Raw genomic sequence first — 19811 nt, forward strand, 5'->3', positions numbered from 1 at the left:
TTATTGGTTTTGTGTTCATTTTGTCTAGCCTCAGATAGTGTTTATTGTCGCCGGCTGTTATTGTTATGTTAGAAAAAGTCCAGAATAATTTTTCTCTTGATTCATGGTAGCGTTAGTTATTCTTCCCACACATTGCTATACTCATTTTCTCAGGGTCTGAATTTCAGACTTAATGATGGTAATCGAAAGTAAAATTTTCTGCAAAATTTTACAGTCTATTGAGGAAGGTTTTGTAATTAGAGATGTTTCGATACCACTTTTGTCACCGATATCGATCCGATACCAGCTAAAAACCCCGATACCGATATTCAAAACAGTCGATAGGCCGATATTTCGATACTATGTAATTTTTACCTCAAGTGAACATGACAGACGAGCTAAAACAATACTCTTTGAGCATTATTCATAGTGCATGTCATTTCAGATTAAAAAAGTAGATATCGGTATATCGCATAATAAGAAATTGATATTTGGGATCCAGTGCTTAATTGATTTATATGCATCTCCGTGTTCAAAACTCAGGGTTTGGCTACTTTGGGTGGTAAAATAAATTAGTGTTTACCTATCCTATCAAACTGATACATTGGATTACATGCGCAGGATTTTGTGCCAATATAAAAACATATTTTGTATTTCACACATCGGAAAAGTCCACTAATATTCGATTGCTATATTTCCTTATAATAATCAGGTAATATTAAAAATGTCAATATAAAAACTTGGCAGTAAAATATCCAAACAAGTTGATATCTGTTTGCAAAACATGCTTCGCAGTTAAAACGCATTGTGACTCAACAAACGCATTCTAAGGCAGGATGACTCTAGAAGGGGGATAGAAATTTCAATAGTATCGTATATTCGAGCATGGGAATCAGGCATCAGTTGAAATGACAAAACGAAAGTTCATCGAAAATTACATTCAGTATGGATTCACATCTTTTCCGAAAACTCTGAAGTAAAAGGACAGTGTGTTTTATGCTATTAAGTTCTTGAGCATCATTCATTGAGACCATCAAAACTCGGAATTTTATCTGAAAACAGGGTTTTCCACATCGGTGTAAATCAAAACAAAGGCTCGGAACCCACCAAAAATTATTATATTAGTTGATAATGTTCAGCAGCAAGTAACCCACTAATAGTCACTTGAATCATTCGGAAATTTCTTTTCTAGCATAAAAAAACTTAGTGGGCCGCAGAACTTTTGTGCAACAAAAAGTGGGCCATGAACGAAAAAAGGTTGAGAACCACTGTTCTAGATCATATTAAAAAGCTAAATATATCGGTCTACATTTAGCCGATACCGATATTGCCGATACATCGGTGCATCTATACCTCGTATAGGCCAAAGTTTTCGATATCAGAAGTTGTTTTTTCGGTTCAATTACTCAAACCCACGTACATTTGAACCCACGACAAACCCATGGGTTTCAGCACCCGCATATAGATCGAACCCATGGTATACACATGGGTTCAAATGTACGGTCACCGTTTTTCCTACGGAATATCAGAGCTGGAGTCGAAGTCCCAAGAGTCTGCATCAACGTGTTTTCACCCCGGTGTCAAATGTTAATTTTCCCAACCCTAGAGCCTTGCTTGGAAAAAACTAAAATGCCACACGATTTGTTTACATCAGGGGTGTGCAAACTGCGGCCCAGCCGCAAAAGAAAATTGTGCGGCTCGCAGAAAAATGCCAATTTCAAAATATGTGCCCGCAAAACGAGCTTTTAGTTTATTTAATCTGGAACGTGCGAGTAATTTTAATCTCCTTGCTTCGCGAAGCCAGAACCAGTACCTGAGTAAAACTGTCGTATCAGCGAAATAAGCTAGCAAGATCCTGTTGGAAAATACACAATGTTATAAAAGTATCATTCTCACTGAATTCGTTTAAAGTCGGCGTGACAATAAATTAAATAGCAATTTTTTTCAGAAATTTTTTGCGTTTCAAAGGATTCACAGTGGTCAAAATTGGACCAATGACCAATTGTTTAATGTCATTGATTGGACTAACGATGTAAAAATGGGCATTGGATAATATGTTTGTCTTTTGTTTTTTTTCATCAACCTTAATGTATAATTTTTCCATGCAAATGTTTATTTTCTGGAAGTGGGATCAAATCAAATTTGGATGGGAACTAATCAACTATTAATTCGATGAATTGGCATAAAAATAAACAAATAAATTATCTTGCAAATTTGTTTTAATTATCCGTATCTTGTATGGTACCAGCGGAGGTCGGAGTGTGCGTAAGCTGATATTTCATAACAGTGCAGCTGAGGGAAATTTTTCTTTTTCAATGCAATGAGCCCCGTACATTATGAAAAACCATACAGCCATATATGTGCAGATGTGGCCTCAGCTGTAGGTATAGTTCAGTTGTATATCTATCGTATGTTAGACGGAGGTTAGGAATGACATAGGCAAGACCGGGACTACACGAGACCCGAATAGTAGCATCAGAAACTGTAAAATACAAAAAATACTTGCGTTTTTCACTCAATTTCTCACTCCTGTTATGCTATTCAGTTATTTTTTGAGTAAAGCTGCAAAGGCAGAAACCTGACAGGTGATTATTCCATAATCCATTGGAGTATTTGGTTGTATTAAGAAATTTTGTTTTTGGTTGAGGTTTAGCTGTCAAGTTAACGTAATGACCAACAACTAATGTTCTGCAACGGGATTCGATTTGAAGGGGCTACTTGACCGGAATTACAATTGGAATTTACTAACTTGGGGAAAAGTCGAGCTGATAACATAACTCTTGAAGGCGTACGACAAACATCTTTTCGTGCCGGCATGTCATTCTGTATTTACTGTTGGTTTGTATCGCCTAATATCAAGATAAACAAAGCCCATCCACCAGAATTAAAAGTATTTGGATAAAAGATTGGATTTAAAGTTGAATTGTGGACGATCTGTTATGGGTGTTTTGCGAGGATTGGGTTCTTTGATGAATCTAGTTGTGGATGATAGAACAGAGCTCAGAAAATACTGCACCTGTTGGAATGATGGTTGTGCGTGGAAATTCGATATTAATGTTGCAACCGATTTAACAATCTTTTCAAGACATTTAAATTTGGCATATATATGCAGATATTCCGTATAGGATTGTATAAATTATTATTACTGTAGCTTGAGTGCTTCAAAAGTAAAACAGCCCGAAGGTTCAATACATTCGCGTATCTTTTGTTTCTTTATTTCTGGCCCAACCCTTGTTTAACTAGGTTTGTGTTTTTTGTCATTTTTTTTTTTTGTGTGTGTGTGCTGGTGGGCGGGCACTTGATATTTTTCATGTTTTAAACTTTTTTGAAGGTTTTGCTCGTTCTCCAGAATTCTCCATTTATATTTTGTATGTATTATGGAGTTTTCAAAATAAAATCTATCTATCTATCTATCTATACCCCTGGTACATGCAGACATGTGTCTGTGCTGCAGTGCAAATTAGGAAATGAATACGTAGGTACCGGTACCGAAATAAAAGCGATCAAGACTCAGAGGAAGGTGTTCAGTATAATCAGGCCCGTTTGTACAGGTTAGAGGTTACCGTACTGTATATAACTAAAAGTCCATTTCGACTCCATAATCAGCATTAAAGATGATACTGTGATAGCATAACTCTGTAACTGATGAAAACAAAGTAAATAAAACTGATTACAGAATCAAGAGAGAGAAAAAAAAAACTTAATTGAATCCAGCGGGGGAAATTAACAAGCAAGCTTCCTCCACCATCAAGTCCAAGCACAGAAGCATCTGTTACCTAAACTATTCCTACCTATCATGGACTGTAACTGCACGGGATGCTGTTGTTTGCCATATGACAGTATGATTAAGAAGTCTTATTGGTTTTCCTCTCCCCTGGGAGAAATATGAAAATCCAATCTATGTCTGTAGTAAATAAAATGTAATAGATATGTAAATAGACGGGATAAATATGTGAATCCTATCCTATCCTAGTCTGATAGTGGTGCACTTAGCATTACATCTTAACATCCTTAAACTGTGTCTAATGAGAAAAGTATCTGAATGGACAGTTTTGGATTATATACTAATATATGTCAGTATCTGCATATGATTTACAAATTATGTTACTTCATTTCATTCTAGTATCGTAGTTGAAACGCCAGTGTGGTGTTGCTCGGATATTCGAATATAGAAATATGAACTGAAAAGTTTGCCAGTCCAATAATATCAGAATATGAAACTGCACAGAAAGAGTTTTTGATTATTCCAATGCTTCTAGTTCAATGTGCAATGATGGCCTCTCCTTCAATGTATAGAGTTTTCTTTCTGTCCACTGTCGTGATTTGGATGTTTGCCACCATGTATGTACTCCGTGTTGGAACTGGGTAAATATGATCTAACTTTTTCATATATTTTCAACATAATACAGTAAATAGTATTTGTTTGTTTTTTATAAATTGAAGGTTTCTGAAGATGATTATTTTTGGAAGATATGAGTATGTCCAGCGCTGTAAACTCTAAAACATTTACACCTACTTCGTAACCATTTTGAAAACAACTCCCAATTCCTGGTTGATTGACATTGCACTTATTTTTTGTTTATTGAAAAAGGTTTAGTCGTCCTAATGCTATTTTAGTCTCCAGCTGGAATTTTGATTTCTACTTACAGAGCTGCGAATACGATACTTGACTCCGTAGCCCTAGTTATGTCAATGATCAATGCATGTGTATCATGCAATTTTGAGCTACTATATTTGCTTCGTAACCAAAAGAAACATCTGAAACATAAATGAATACAAAAAATATGATGTATGAATTGAATAGAAAAAAATTTAAACTGATTAAAAAAGGGAAAAGATTACTAAAAGGATTGCTAAGAACTGGTTTGCAAAAGCGGAATCGTAAGAGATAAAGAGTACGGTTTGATTTTGAGATTTTGATCAAGTTTTAATATAATATTGTTTTCACAAGAATGTGGTCGATATTGGACAACATTAAAAATTGTCTGATCAAAGGTCAGGACAAAATAAATATTCTCATTTTTTCTTGTTATTCTGAACTTTTCCCAGCTTATGTCAAAAAATAGCTAAAACAGAAAATTTCCAAATATACTAATTCTGGGATCACATTCAATTGACATTAATGAACCTATTTGAGTTTTTATTAAATATTGAGCAAAAAACATGACAAAAAAAATAACAAATCAATAGTGCAGACATTTTTACAAGAAATTCTAATTATGTCAAAAAATATATTGATTAGGTTACTGAAACATATCAATAAAGCTGTGAATTATAAACATTAATCTTTTGGTTGACTGCTTCTACAATTTATTTTAGTAATGGTTTTTAAAATTCACATGAATAATGTATATTCTTAGAAAATTACTCATTCAAGTCTTGTATATCTTGATATAACAGCATTATTATTTTACTTTGTCTGGTCTTTCACCTGAATTGACAACTCATTTCACAACAATCTTCAAATTTGGTTATGAAATATTGCCCACTTACTTGCAGAGATACTTCAATTGAAAAATAGTAAAATTTGACATCAATTTAATTGGCATTAGGTGGGACTTCAATAAAAATGCAAATTTCAATTCAAAGCCTAGCTGTGTTTGGTGTCGATTTTGATGAGAAAAAATTTACTCAAACAACCAAGACACTATTTCTTTGGGTTATTATTGCAAATGTTGCTGTTTTTTTAAACAAAAGATCTTGAAAAACAGTAATGCAAATGTGAAAATTCATATATTACTAAGCTACAATATCAGATATTGCAATATGATACTTAAATTCATGAATTTAAATACAATGTTTAAATAACCTCATTAAATTGATATGAACAGACCGGTCCTGTCTTCAAATGAGCTAAGATAGATATAAGAGAATCCTTGTTCATTACATATGTAATTGAAAAATTACAAGATTGGTAAACAGAACCAAGTATAAGGCCAATGTCAGTTGGCTAATGCGAATCTAATTGATGATTCAGGAAGCAATTTGTGTGCATTCTTGAAAGTTTATTTCTCAGCTAAATTGTTCGACCTGGGGTTAGAATGTTGGCTTTAACCCTATTGCAGGTCAAATTCCATGTCCATTATCTCACCCAAAGTGTAATAAATTGGGTGAACAAATTGGAAAGATTCTTGTCCCTTCAAAAAATAGTATCGGTACCTATTACGTATCATTGGTTGCTTATACAAGCCTTGTTCGGAGTAAAAGAGTGAACAGTTTTTCTATGTCAAGTAACTGTCATTATTTACCAATTACCATAGTGATTTATTGTATGTTACTTATTTTGTTTGCAATGATATGTTTTCAGAACAACTGCAATCAAAGATTCACCTAATGCTGTTGAATCGTTTGAAGTTATGGAAGAACTTGAAAAACAAAATATACAGTTGAAAGAAATTGCTGAAAAAATGAGGTTGGATTTTTATATATTGTATTTTTTTTTTTTGGCAGCTTCATTTTTCATACACGTATTTTATTTAAGCGATCTGAGCTTGGTAGAATAAACATAATATCATTTCATTCAATTCCTAGCCTATCCTGACTGTTATTTCATTTTATTTTATAGTTCAGATAACGGACATTTCACTAACTTTAATTTGATAATTTGTTTCCATTGCGTGACTGGTTGGTTCCATTGCATGAATGCATGAATAAAAAAATCACAAATGTTTTGTATCCATGTTGAAAATGCACAAAATCAAATGTATAGGCTAATGTAAGTATATTATCTGTCTGAGGATGTCTGGCTTCAGTCAGACGAAACATTACATGTATATATGCGTATAGTATGATTGTGTGATCATTCCATAATAAATTGTTTAGTACAATCTATTCTATTTTTGAAAAGCTTTGCGCAAACATTCATTTCTCCTTCCTGATCAACATTCTCTATTTCAGAGTCATTGAAATGAGAAAACTTAGTCAACCAAACTCTGAAGAAGAGGGAAATGATTTATTAGGAGTTGTCCAGTCGCAACTTATTGCTTGTAATAAGAAGAACCAAGAATTGTCCACTGAAATCAAAGCTGTACACTTGAAAAATGGTATGCTATTGCCTAATGTATTACTGATCTTCCTTTGGTCTCAGTATTTAAGAATTGTTATTACATGTGAATTTTATATGGTCACGTATGATTATCTCAACTCATTTAACAGTGGATATTTTATTAGGTGTTTTGCTTTTCTGATGAGCCATCCACTGATACATGGTGAAACTACAATTTTGGAAATCTTATGTTTGTCATATTTAATATAGTCTACCCTATTTGTTACACCCATGATGAGCATTGGACTCAAACGTAGTTAGGTTGAGATTTTTCTTTGTTAAAGATGAAAGCCTGCTTCATTTAGCCCAAGGCCCCATTTATTTTTGAGAAATTGAAATTTTGTTTCTTTCAAAATCAGCTTGTAGCTATTATGCTGCATTTTATAGCTAAAGTGTGAAACATACCTACCTATATATCTTATATAACTATTGAAAATTTAATGCGTGCGGTTAATTTTCAGGATACCTGTCGTATCCGTTTCCTATAAAATGAAAAGCGTTGGTGTTGTATTTAAAAGTTCCATACAATATATGTAATGCAATAATATTAAAAGCATAAGAACAGAGATTTTGTATCAATGTGAAACATATGCTCTAGCTAGGGAGTCAAAAGCAATGATTTCCGAAATGAATCGAATATTATTAATTTTTTAATATAATAATTCTTGAATGGAATATTTTATGATTTCTGTGCCATATCTGTTGTTTCAAAAACAAGCATTTTTAACATCTGATAACAGTAGAAAACTAAAATAGCATTTATTTTCAACTTTTATTCATCATGAAAATCGATCCCTACCAGTATTTGGCAATTTATGCAAATTACTTTGTCAACTAAGACCCAATTTGGCAAAAATCGCAATATTTGCAACAACAACTTAACGAAAAATAGTTTCACGGTTGTTTGAGTAAATTTTTTCTTAACAAAATATACCAATTCAGAACATTTCAATCAATTTATGATAGAGGATTCTCCTTCCAACATACAAGCTCAGGACTCAGGGATGGCCGAAACCAAACAATCTACCATTCCAAATACATTATGAAATTATATTTTCGAATATGGATATTGTTGGGAACTTTGGATTTGTTTTCTAGTTTACAATTTCAGAAATTAAGCTTATTTGGTCATACTTTTAGACTTAAATTGCTCAAAATTTCGATTCCTTTTCACACCGCTGATCAGACTTCATTAAAACATGACAATCCACCTATCTATTTTGTGATCTTGCAATGGCACATGTTGGTTTATATATTCAAGGTGTGACTTTAAGTGATATAGGATATAAGCTCCCATTAGTTTTCCTTTACTTTATATGGCAAATTTTAAATTATGCATAAACATAATCTTTAATGGTGAAATGTCTCAAATTCAATTTCTATTGATTATACGGTATCTCATGAATCATAGATCAAGTGGAAAATAGAAAATTTGTTGTAAATTTAGTTCAATATTTTGGCGTACCGTATCAGTAAGAAACAAAAGATAGAGATTAGCGTGAATGGAATAGTTGAGAGGGATAAGCGCTTGAGTTAAGAACAAAGGATAATGATGTGGATAAATGGAAAAATAGTTTGGCTTACTGCACCAGTAAAAAACAAAAGATTAAAAATAAAATAAAGGTTTGGTTAAAATAATTTTCATTTGGGAGTGCTTTGTATGTATTTTTAGACTAGTTGAAATTTCACAATCTCATCTTTTTCGACTTCTCGTAATATTAGGTTTAATAATACAACCAAATATTCATCGGTCTTTATTTATGTTTTTTTTATTTGTAGCAAATACAAAGTCATTGCCTGAGCGAATAGAGCAAAAATCTGACGCAAATGATGAAAAGAATTCGATTGACTCTTTGACACGTTCCACTTTTAATCAGATCACAGAACTTTGGTATTTTATTCAATCAAGTTTAAATAATTTGAAAAATGACAAATCTTTGTCAGAAGAAAGATCCAATCAAATTTCTGAAGTCATCAACGATATTAGATCACGAAAAAGGTAAAATTTTGTATTTTATTTGTTCTTTTCATATTTTTCATAATCACAGTAATTAATTATATATCTGAAGTCAATTTTCACTTATTCCAGAATATTCTAATATTGACTTTTCCCAATGCAAAAATGTCAGTGTGAGGCTATCTAGATCAGGGATGGGCAATTAGGTACTTTTCTGAGTGGGCCAGTTACAGATAATACAATTGGTTACTGGGGCGGAGCCTCAAAATGGATAGAAAACACTTTATTTACAACATCTAGTCAAATAGCTATAGGTTAAAGTTTATATAATAACAAGAAGCACAATGTAACAATCAGGGTCATTATGACGTTATTTTCATCGATATTTTCAACGAAAATCGTAGTTCAGCAGACACAAGTGGGCCGGATGAAACATTTCAGAGGGCCGTAAATGTAATTTGCCCACTCCTGATCTAGATCAACTTGAATGCTTTCAAGTTTCAACTATTTTTAAAGCTTGGAAAAATGGTTTTAGCTTAAGAACATTTGTCATTGATCTGTATTTTAAAATAGGGCAGTGGAAAATGAGATTTAATGGAAGTTAGCCAGGAAGAGTGCTAACTCAATTAGGATGGTTTTTTGTACAAAACCAATTTGCTTTTTAAAGGCTTTCACCAAACATTGTTGAATTTTTATAGATAACTTAATAGATTTGTAGCAAGCAACAGTCGTTTCCACTTTTTATGCCTTAATTGTACATACCAGTTCAGTTATCTGCAAGTCACTGCGACTATTATGGCTTTAACTAAAATATGCAAAATTTGATTGACTGACACAATTTCACAAAATGACATCAATGATGAAGTCAAATAACTTTCATAAAATGCATTTTTCATAGTTAAATAAATAAAAACAAGTCTTTTATTAGTCATAGTTTTTTAGACATTTTGAAGATGAAAATCGGGGTATTGTACAGATATTAAGCATTTGAAATTTTTACAGAAAATTGAAGTTTGATGAGATCTTTTGAAAATTTTTTGATCCTTATTTGAAAAATCAGTTTTCGACCTCATAAATATATGTGGAGCAGGAAGCATTATTAGTATATCATCATTAGAGTTTCCGATTCACGCCATATCTCTATCGTGTGACTAAGAAGAGTTGCATGGCATAGTATAGCAACATCTCCTTTGTCTATATTCTGACTACAACAATCATATTCAGGATCGACAGAATTTCTGTTCTAATGTGAATTTACCCATAATGCATGATGTGAAGTGAGATTCTGCCATTTTAACCTTAATAAGGAGTAGGCGTAGAATTTGTTTGCAATCTTTCAAGCTTTTTGTTTTCCTAACAATCTGCCTGCTGTCAATTTTATGATTATTATGCAAATTGAATTTCCTTAACATATGCTATTGACTCAACTACTGTTTGATTATACTTATAAGTAATAGTCAAATTTATTTGGACTGTGTATATATAATAATTCTTTTTGAGGTATTTATTGCCATTCTATGGTGACTGCAATATTATGGCTTTTTAATTTATTAACAGATACCATGCTAGATTATGCTAATTATCAATATTAATCAAGTATTAATTATAATCGTGAAATATTACATTGTCGAATATTGCGAAAGGTGATTGATTTTTTGTCCAATTTTATTTGACAATTTTCCAAATATTACCGTAACTTTAAAATCAATTCCAGCAATTTTTTGAATGACATTTAAATTGTTATAATCAATAGGTTAAAGTCTACCATTGTTTTTACGAGTTATCTTAAAACAGTTTTTTTTTGGAATGCTTGGTTGCAATTCTGATTATGATAATGGGATTGAACTTGGTCTCTGCGGTGTGAAAAAGGTTTGTCAACCCCTGGTGTATGTCATCATGTCTAACAGCAATTAAATTATTGATGTTGTTTTCATCACCACAGTGCTGCACTTGTTGAAGTTGAATTATTGCAAGATTTGCAGAAAGAAGTGAGAGAAAGAGAGATGCAAAAGCTCGGAGAGTTGGTGCAAAGAAGATTTCATTATTTACAGGTTAGATGAATCATGATAAAAGGCATTTACAAGTTTGGAACGAGGATAAAATATATCTAATCACAGATATTCATAGTACATTTCATTTGCTAAACTTTGTTGATATAGTTATGCTTTGAATGCTTTTGGAAGTAAAACAATCAAGATACCTTCCAAATAGAGTATAAACCAATCACTTCATTTAGTTTGCTAGAGTCAAATAGAGAAACTAAAGCAAGAATAGAAAAGTAAAAGAAATCAAAACTTAATAAAAAATACAAATATTTTGTTTGTAATATGATGCTTCAAGTGTGAGCATTTGCTTATTGCAAATATCCTTCAATCGCAAGTAACTTGATATGGCATTATATCTATTTCCTCCCAGGGGCCCTCAAATATTCACTGTAATTTATAGATCAAGCGTTTGCTATAAATCTATCTATTCCCATATACAGTACAGTGATACTTCAATAGTCAAAAAAAATGCGTTCAGGATTGGTGTTAGAGTATCGGAGCTTTTTGCCATAAGAAACAATGGTAATTATTTAAATATGTTCTATAAATTCCAAAATATTAATAAAACAAGTACCAAACAACAATAATTGCTGTCACCTGCGCAAAATTTGCTTCATCATTTAATTATCTTTCAAAATGTCGAAATGGACTTCGCCGTGCCTTACTGAAGGCGAGTTTAGAGACTCGAAACACCATTCTCATATTTTGCAATAATTTTTTTTTGCAACTCGATAGTTGTTCTCACCTCTTCCCTTTTCATTGGAGTCATTATCAATATCAAAACGGAAAGAAAAAGCAGTGAATCGCAAAAATTTCTTAACAACAAACGTTCGAGTTACAAGTCTTTTGACTACTGACTACTGAGGTATCACTGTAGTCGAAAATAATGATACCAGACTTCCCTTTCGTATTCATGAAAGTGGGATGAGATTTTCATATGCATCATATGTAAGAAATAAGACTGTTTAATCACACTGCGAACCACTTTCTCTGGTCTGGTTACCTGTCCACATCTAGTATGGAAATAGTTAAGCAGTTGTTTCAGGCTCATGGACTAGGAACACTTTGTTTAGCAAATTACAAACTGCTATGAATGCCAGTATGCCACTCAATATTACTTCTGTGCAAAAAATATATTGATTTGAAAATCTAAACACGCTGTATATGCAGCAGCCCAATAGCCCTGTATGGAGGAGGTTTTCAAATTCCAACTCTGTTTACCTATGCTTCTTTCTGCTATAGAAAATCACCATGAATTTTTGTCTTGAAATAGGCAATCTACAATTCTAGATCAGTGATGTAGAGAATCCTTGCTGTTTGTGTAGATGTATTGAAATGTTTAAATGGTAATATGCAAAAGCGTGCTTGTAGTTGGAAAATCTAACATGCTAATCTGTTTGTGCTAAATTGAATTGTATTTTACTCTAATGATACTCATAAAAAAATTAATCTTTAAAATTTTCTCTTTGGCTTTCTGAAACATATCTGGATTATATTTTTTGGGACTAATTTGTTAATTGATATATATGAGTTATGGAGACTATTTTCTCAATTTAACCCCATCTTGCATGCTCTCCGCTTGTTGGGAACTTTTTTCTGACAAAGCAATAATACAGTAGTCCATGTTAGCATGAACATTCGTGGATATGCAAAATCTTCTCTATCTTTGGCGTATGAAATTCTAAAATAACTACACTACTGGTACTTGGCATCGCAATTGTATACTACTTTCTATAGATTCATGCAAACATTACTTCATGTATCACACAGTTTTGTAATATTATAAAAAGAAGTTGTTTTAGAAAAGCAATATGCAAGTTTTGGCAGCCAAAAAGCGAAAATTGTCGAAGGTTTTCCACTTCTGCGTGTTTAGATTTCTACATCTTGGGTTTTTCTACTATTTTTTGTTTTTACAGCAGCATACTGATCATTACATTTCATAACGGTGATGTTGCCAGTAAAATTCAATCCCAGTATCTTGTTACTAGTTTAATTTAGAATATGTTTTAATGTTGTTTGAAGCGTTATTCCTTGTATTTGTCTCTCTTTAGTACAATTTTATCTCACTCATGATACTCCTATGCATCTTTGTAATTGTAATAAATGTATATATTTCAGAATCCAAAAAACTGTGACGCAGCAAAAAAACTAGTCTGTAATTTAAACAAAGGCTGTGGTTTTGGCTGTCAATTACACCATGTTACTTATTGCTTTCTCGTTGCAATCGGAACTCAACGTACTTTTGTTTTGGATTCCAAAAACTGGAGATATTCACATGAAGGCTGGGAATCTGTGTTTAAACCTCTCAGCGAAACATGCACTCGAGCATCTGGGAATCCTACTTTGTGGAATGGTTGGTGATTCTCTGAACTTTGATATGAACAAGTGATACGGAATTTTTAAAGAAAATATAATTTAAATTTGTACAATTACTGATTGTTTGGTTCAACATTATTTACAATTATTGGTCGTAAAATACTCATAGTGGGCACCATGGCCCATCGTATAAAGTAAACCTTATACTCGCTATGTTGGCTGTTGGCTAAACATCTAGGGTTCAAATCTGATACCTCCTAGGATACCTTGCTTGGATTACTAGATGTCAGTGTCCGTTTTGTAGGTGGCCCCATATCAGTTTGATGGGCAGTTTCACAAAAAAGGGAAAAACTACAAAGAAAACAAAAAATAAACATTTTCATGTTAATAAATAACGACTCATTGGCAAAAAAACAGCATCATCCATTGCCACGATAATTAAAATTGAACTATAGTGATTCAAATGAAAATAAATTTTTTATGAACTTAGTAATTTCCAATTGGTTTATGGCTCACCTGAATATGTTTCTGTGGCCCAATATTCATTGCCGCAACAATCAAAACTTAACTATGGTGACAGTGATAGGTTGGGCTAAGGTAATTAGCATTTTCATTTTTACGAAAGTGAAGTTTTTTTGTTTTTATTCTATTTTTGAGTATTTGAGCAGTTGAAGAAACTATTAATTACTGATAACAATTTTTTTCAAAATAGAAAGTATATTTGTTAGCTTTTGTTAAAACGTTGAGACAAAACAAGGTTTCATTTCAGAAACAAAGGACATACGTCATACGTCTCATTTATCACTAGTAACACTTATATATATGGATTCGAAATAGGAAGTAAACACAGAGAAAGGACTTGCTTGTAGTTTAATACACAATTTTCTGCTGCTCTGGTATTTACATGTTAATCACTGTAGGTAATTTATACAGGTGAAGAACAATCAAAAAATGTGAAAGATTTGACTTTGCCAATTGTTGATGGAATGATGAGAAGACCTCCATATTTACCTCTTAATGTACCAGAAGATCTTTATTCTAAATTGGTGCAATTTCATGGTGATCCTGCTGTCTGGTGGTTAGGTCAAGTTGTTTCTTATCTTATGAGACCTCAACAATGGCTAGAAAAGTCCATAGCAGAGTTTGAAAAAGCAATCGGATTCAGTCATCCTATTGTAGGGTAAGTTAGCAGTATGTCTCAAATTTGATTCACTATTTTATTACTTATTATTTTTTTTACTCGCCAGGTTCATTGATTGAATTAGAATATTGGAATATTGGAATTGAAATATATTGCATCTCACTAAATATACTTCTCTTAAATTGATTTTAAAGTGAAATGGAGGAGGTACATTCATATATTACAAGTTATGTGTTACACATTATTCACGCCACCCAGTGTGGAACCAGGGAGAAGCTCTGGAAAGTTGTCGAACATTGTCCCAGGGTTGCGAATTAAAGTGGCCAAGCCCACAGTTTTTTGAAAAAATTCAAAATCTGAATATTAGGCAATGAAATACTTTCAGACAGAGCTAATATAATTTATTTTATATACCTCTAATATGGCATGCCGTAGTAGTATTCAGTGGCAAACATTGCTCGCAAGAATCCTCCAAATTCCTTTTCAAAATGCATTTCTATCACATTGCTGAGAAGAAGTGATTTTGTTTTTTCCGCTTAACATTCGAAACTCGACAGCCGATACAATACAAAGCAAATTCCATTTGTTGTTGGCGTATGTACTGTTTAATTACCGTAATTTCATTTCCATCCATATGGCAATGATAGGAAGCAAAGTTTTACTGACGCAATAATTTTTATTTATGTTTGGGATTTTAATTAAAATTATTGATTCAATTAAACAAGAATATTCAATAATCAAGTGATTATTTTTAATCAATATTTTAAATTAGTTTATTCCATTCCATCAGACATTTGGTTTACTTATCATATTTTACCCATTGCTGTCACAGTGTGTTTCATACAACAGCTGACTAATTAAGGTTATCTTCACTAACCTCTTTCAAGCATAAGAGCGAAGCGAGCAATAAATCAAGCGTTTACATATGATTGTTTTACCTTCATCATTGATCTTTTTTCCTTCTCCGGATAAATATTAAAATCCTATCCTATGATTAGCTCGTATTTATAGCAAATTCAAAAAACATCATGGTTTGGTACTTGCATCTGCTTATAATGCAATTACAACATTTTGACTATGTATCATAAAGATAGGGTAGACGTTTCATGCATTGTACTCATTTGAGTAAATCTCTTGCCACTTCACCTCTGGCTTCCCTGCGTAAGTTAGTTAGTTTGAATCCTGTGGGGATAAATATTTGCCAAAGGGTTACTGGACTCCTCTCAACCACAGCTGTTCAATTACAGCTTCCTCTACTATCAAGTCCCTATGGTCAGAAACAAATAACTGGTTCAGTATTTCCATACCCGACGAGAGACTTTCCCATATGGTTAAGCCATCTTATCAACTTTTTTCTCTCACAGAGTATGAAAAACTCTATCCATTTATTAATTCAGAATTCATATACGACGGACAGATAAAGTAGGATCAGAGGCTGCGTTTCATTCTGTCGCTGAGTATATGACACATGTTGTTGACTGGTATGAAAAAATAAATATGAAACGACAGAGACAACAAAAACCACCACTTGATAATAAACTGGTCTATGTTGCCTCTGATGATACTAACGTTCTTGAGGAAGCAAGAAGGCTGTAAGTCATGTTTTGACACTCTTATTTGTGTTTTATGATACCTATATTAATTCTTTCGTTTTGGGTAGAATATTGAATAGGATGCAATTTGAGTTTAATCTTTAGTCAAACATGAATTAATGAAGTATGAAGTAATTTTATTACTCTCGCACAATTTAATACTCATTTTGTGGGCGCTCCAGAAGTATGTGTATCAATATGAAGGTAACTAATTTTGTTCGCTTACTTTACTTCAAGTTGTGTAAACAGACTGAAGCAAGCCTATGGGCAGAGAGTATATTTACTTGGCTAACACAGACAGTCCCCGAACTTGTTATAGAACTAAAATTGGAATAAAATTATGGCCCAACCCTAACCTGGTACACATACTATGGGAGTACCTACCATTTTGTGTCAGAGTCCCTTAATAAATTAATTACCAATATTAAACTTAAGTCTTGAGTAGATTTCCAAAAATCTTGAGTAAGTTTTGGGTGCTGTTTAGTGGCAGATGACAAAATAACTCGACAGGTAGTTTATACTTTTTACTAGTGGTCTCAACGAAAAAATAATTGACCTCTACTTTAATAGCTTTAAGAAAATAAGGGAAGGCTTCTCAAACCTTAATGTCTTCTCCATCCTTAATGTCTTGTCACCTGTTAGTAGAATTTACCCCCACTTCTCAAAAAGTAATGCCAGACCAGATGGTCATTTTGTAATGAGAGGGCATTCTTTTGTTAAATGGCTACATTTGATCATTACTTTCCTGCAAAAGTTCAGGTTCAAGGGAACGGTAGCTAAGATCGAGTCTGTTATTGTTAATAATTCTATAATCTTCATGTTTTTTAGATATCCTGATTTCAAGTTTCTCGGGGATACTGAGATTTCTAAGAATGCAGGAACATCATTAAGATATTCTAAAACTGGTCTTGTTGGTGTTTTAACTGATATTATTCTTTTATCAAAGTGCGATTACATTGTGGGAACTTTTTCTTCTCAGGTAAATCTGATTTTTCTATTTCATTTTATCAATAATATGAGTTTGAAAATTTCTTATTGTACATGAGGTGGACCTATAAATGGTTTTGCTGGATTGTCGTCGTTTCAAGGTACCAATTATTAGACCTTCAATTTGAATATTCTCAGTACTTGGAGGTGGAAGGAGTCACAAGAAGGCTTCTCTCCTCTCTGAGCCCGATATTTCACCCTAAACTTTACTGATATTATCATAATTACGGGCACATTTTCATATGACATTCAGCATACCATCATATGACATTCTCTACAATTCATTCAACAGTTATTGCAATTGTGGATGCAATATTCGACCTCATGTTCGTATATTTGAACATTGTTTCCTTTTTTTATCTTCAACCAATAGTAGACCTTTCATGTAAGATGCTTGTCTTGTGCCTTGCTCAAAGTGCAGATGTGAAACAAGTAGGAAGTCCTGGATCATGCCCATGCATCTGAAACTTATGACCAGTTAATTATTCCCCTTTTTTATCGGTGTAAATTATTGTTTTATTGAACATAAGCAATAATTAACATAAACAGTTCAATTGTCACCACAAATAACAGAATATAAAGTCAGACATAAGACACATGTTGTCTCTGCTATACCAAAGTACTGAATGACCTCTGGAGACCAGCATGGCAGTATTTATACCCAGGAAGCATGCTTCAGTGGTTTTACCCACAATGCCATACCACCATGCTGGGCTATCATTGGTTAGTTAAAGTGGGAAATAGAATCAAAACACAGGTATCCCAGGATGACAATCACCTGGACAAAATGTAAATGAGAACACAAGTTAACACCCATACATGGCAATATGGCATGAAATTGTACCTGGAGGAGAGGCGGTGGTTTGCCATATGATTAAGTCATCCTATCGACTTTTCCTCTCCCTGGATAAATATGAAAATAAGGGATATTGCTATCTCCCTCATCTTTTAGTAGTGGGGTACTCTATCCTCGGTCCCATACTTTGTGAGTTTATAATCTCCAATATCTCACTATGTTTCTATCTATTGTACAGGTTTCTAGAGTAGCTTATGAATTGATGCAGACGTTACATCCTGATGCCGCTTCATATGCTCATTCTTTGGACGATGTGTTTTATTTCGGTGGCCAAGGAGCACATTCACAAAAAGTTATTTATGACCATGACGCCAAACCTGGCTCCGATGAAATTTCATTGCATGCAGGTGATTTTGTTGGTGTGGCTGGTAATCATTGGGATGGTTTCTCTAAAGGTGTAAATCGAAGAACTAATGCAGTAGGATTGTATCCATCTTATAAAGTAGTTGAAGTTATAACTAAATCTAAGTTTCCAACGTACGATGAAGCAAGTATAGGATTTTTCAATCGAACAAAAGGTACTAACTAATGTGTCTCACATCACATTTTTTGTAATGCAGCATGCAGTCATAGATTTTTGTATTGACAAGATTTTTTTTTGGTAGATTTGTAAGTTCATATTTAATTGTAATTCCAGTAACATGGATTAACTTGGGCTGCTCAGCAATTAAGTTTAATATGTGTACTGCGCTTTTACTTAATATAGTCTTATTCAAGTAACCTTCTGGCAAATTATGAAGTGTCAGAGAGAGAACAGTGATGTCTGGGGAAATTGACACTAAATTCTATACAAGACTCACTCAGGACATTTACACTTGACCCTGACTTCGAGTTTCGGTTGAGGGAAGTTTCTATTCCTGCTCCAAAATATATATCGAGCAAATTTTGACCACAGAAAGTGAGTCCACCGAACTCAACAAACCCAAATTTTGGCTTGGATGACAATTCAGGATCAATATGCTATATGGGTTATCTAAGCATCTTGTGTTACCACTTAAAATTGTCTGTATAATATTGGGTTAGTGTAATGAAGTGGCTCTACCATGAAAATTTTTTTTATTAGTTGTCTTTTGAGAATATTTATCCCACTCAAAATTTTTTTTTGTCGGGTTTTTCGTCGAAAATTTGGACCTTGGACAAACATTGGCAGCCGGAAATTCTGGCTTTATTTTCTCCTTCAGCTCCGACATCAGAAAATATGATCCTTCGACTTCACAGCCCAAGTCAGCATCAGCAATCATAGAGATAGATGATTCATAAAATGTTTCCTTTAGCTCACATATTTGTGAATTTTGAAACTTCTGAAACATCCTTTACCCCGATTTTTTCATTTTTTTGTATTTTCCAAATATTTGTAGTTATAAAAGCAATGCTGCCTTGAATCTTTGCTAACCTGACTCAAAGTCAGAATTAATTTTGAATTTGAGAAACTGTGTATATCTGTATCTATATATATTTGTATTTATACTATTTGTTTTTATAATTGGAAAATTCACGTGCTTTGCTATTTTATCATTTTGTGCAAATATGTATTGCAAGATCTGCCTTATGTGTGGAAAGTACTTGTTTTTCATCATGAATCATAAAATGATTTTTTTTAAATCTTCATAGTCCATTATTTCTTTTACATTCTCAACACTTTTTACACAATTTTCGCACTGAATTTTTATTCGTTTTGTTATATCGAATGATATCATGTTTTTAACGAAATAACTTCAAAATCATTCTTATTCAATTTGTTTTCTTCTGTACTACTTCAAGGCAAATCTTTTTTTTTATATTTTAGTCAATTCATAATCACTCACTACACAATGTTCCTTATTATTAGTGTACTTAAATAGGTTGAAATATATATTGTTTACACTTAGATCATATTACTCGACCTGCCTTTTT

At 33.0% G+C, this 19811-nt stretch overlaps 1 protein-coding gene across 1 annotated transcript; it reads left to right on the forward strand.

Annotated features, from left to right (window-relative positions):
- Nucleotides 1-4084: 4084 nt before the first annotated feature.
- LOC120336781 (alpha-(1,6)-fucosyltransferase-like) lies at nucleotides 4085-19709 on the forward strand. Its single transcript, XM_039404545.2, has 10 exons — nucleotides 4085-4344; nucleotides 6287-6391; nucleotides 6877-7022; nucleotides 8804-9023; nucleotides 10924-11032; nucleotides 13145-13379; nucleotides 14276-14522; nucleotides 15881-16075; nucleotides 16904-17054; nucleotides 18097-19709. Exons 1-10 carry the CDS (start codon nucleotides 4229-4231, stop codon nucleotides 18445-18447), a joined length of 1875 nt encoding a protein of 624 aa, XP_039260479.2. The 5' UTR covers nucleotides 4085-4228; the 3' UTR covers nucleotides 18448-19709.
- Nucleotides 19710-19811: the final 102 nt, after the last annotated feature.

The sequence above is a fragment of the Styela clava genome, chromosome 2 (assembly GCF_964204865.1).
Source record: "Styela clava chromosome 2, kaStyClav1.hap1.2, whole genome shotgun sequence".
NCBI classification, from domain to species: Eukaryota; Metazoa; Chordata; class Ascidiacea; order Stolidobranchia; family Styelidae; genus Styela; species Styela clava.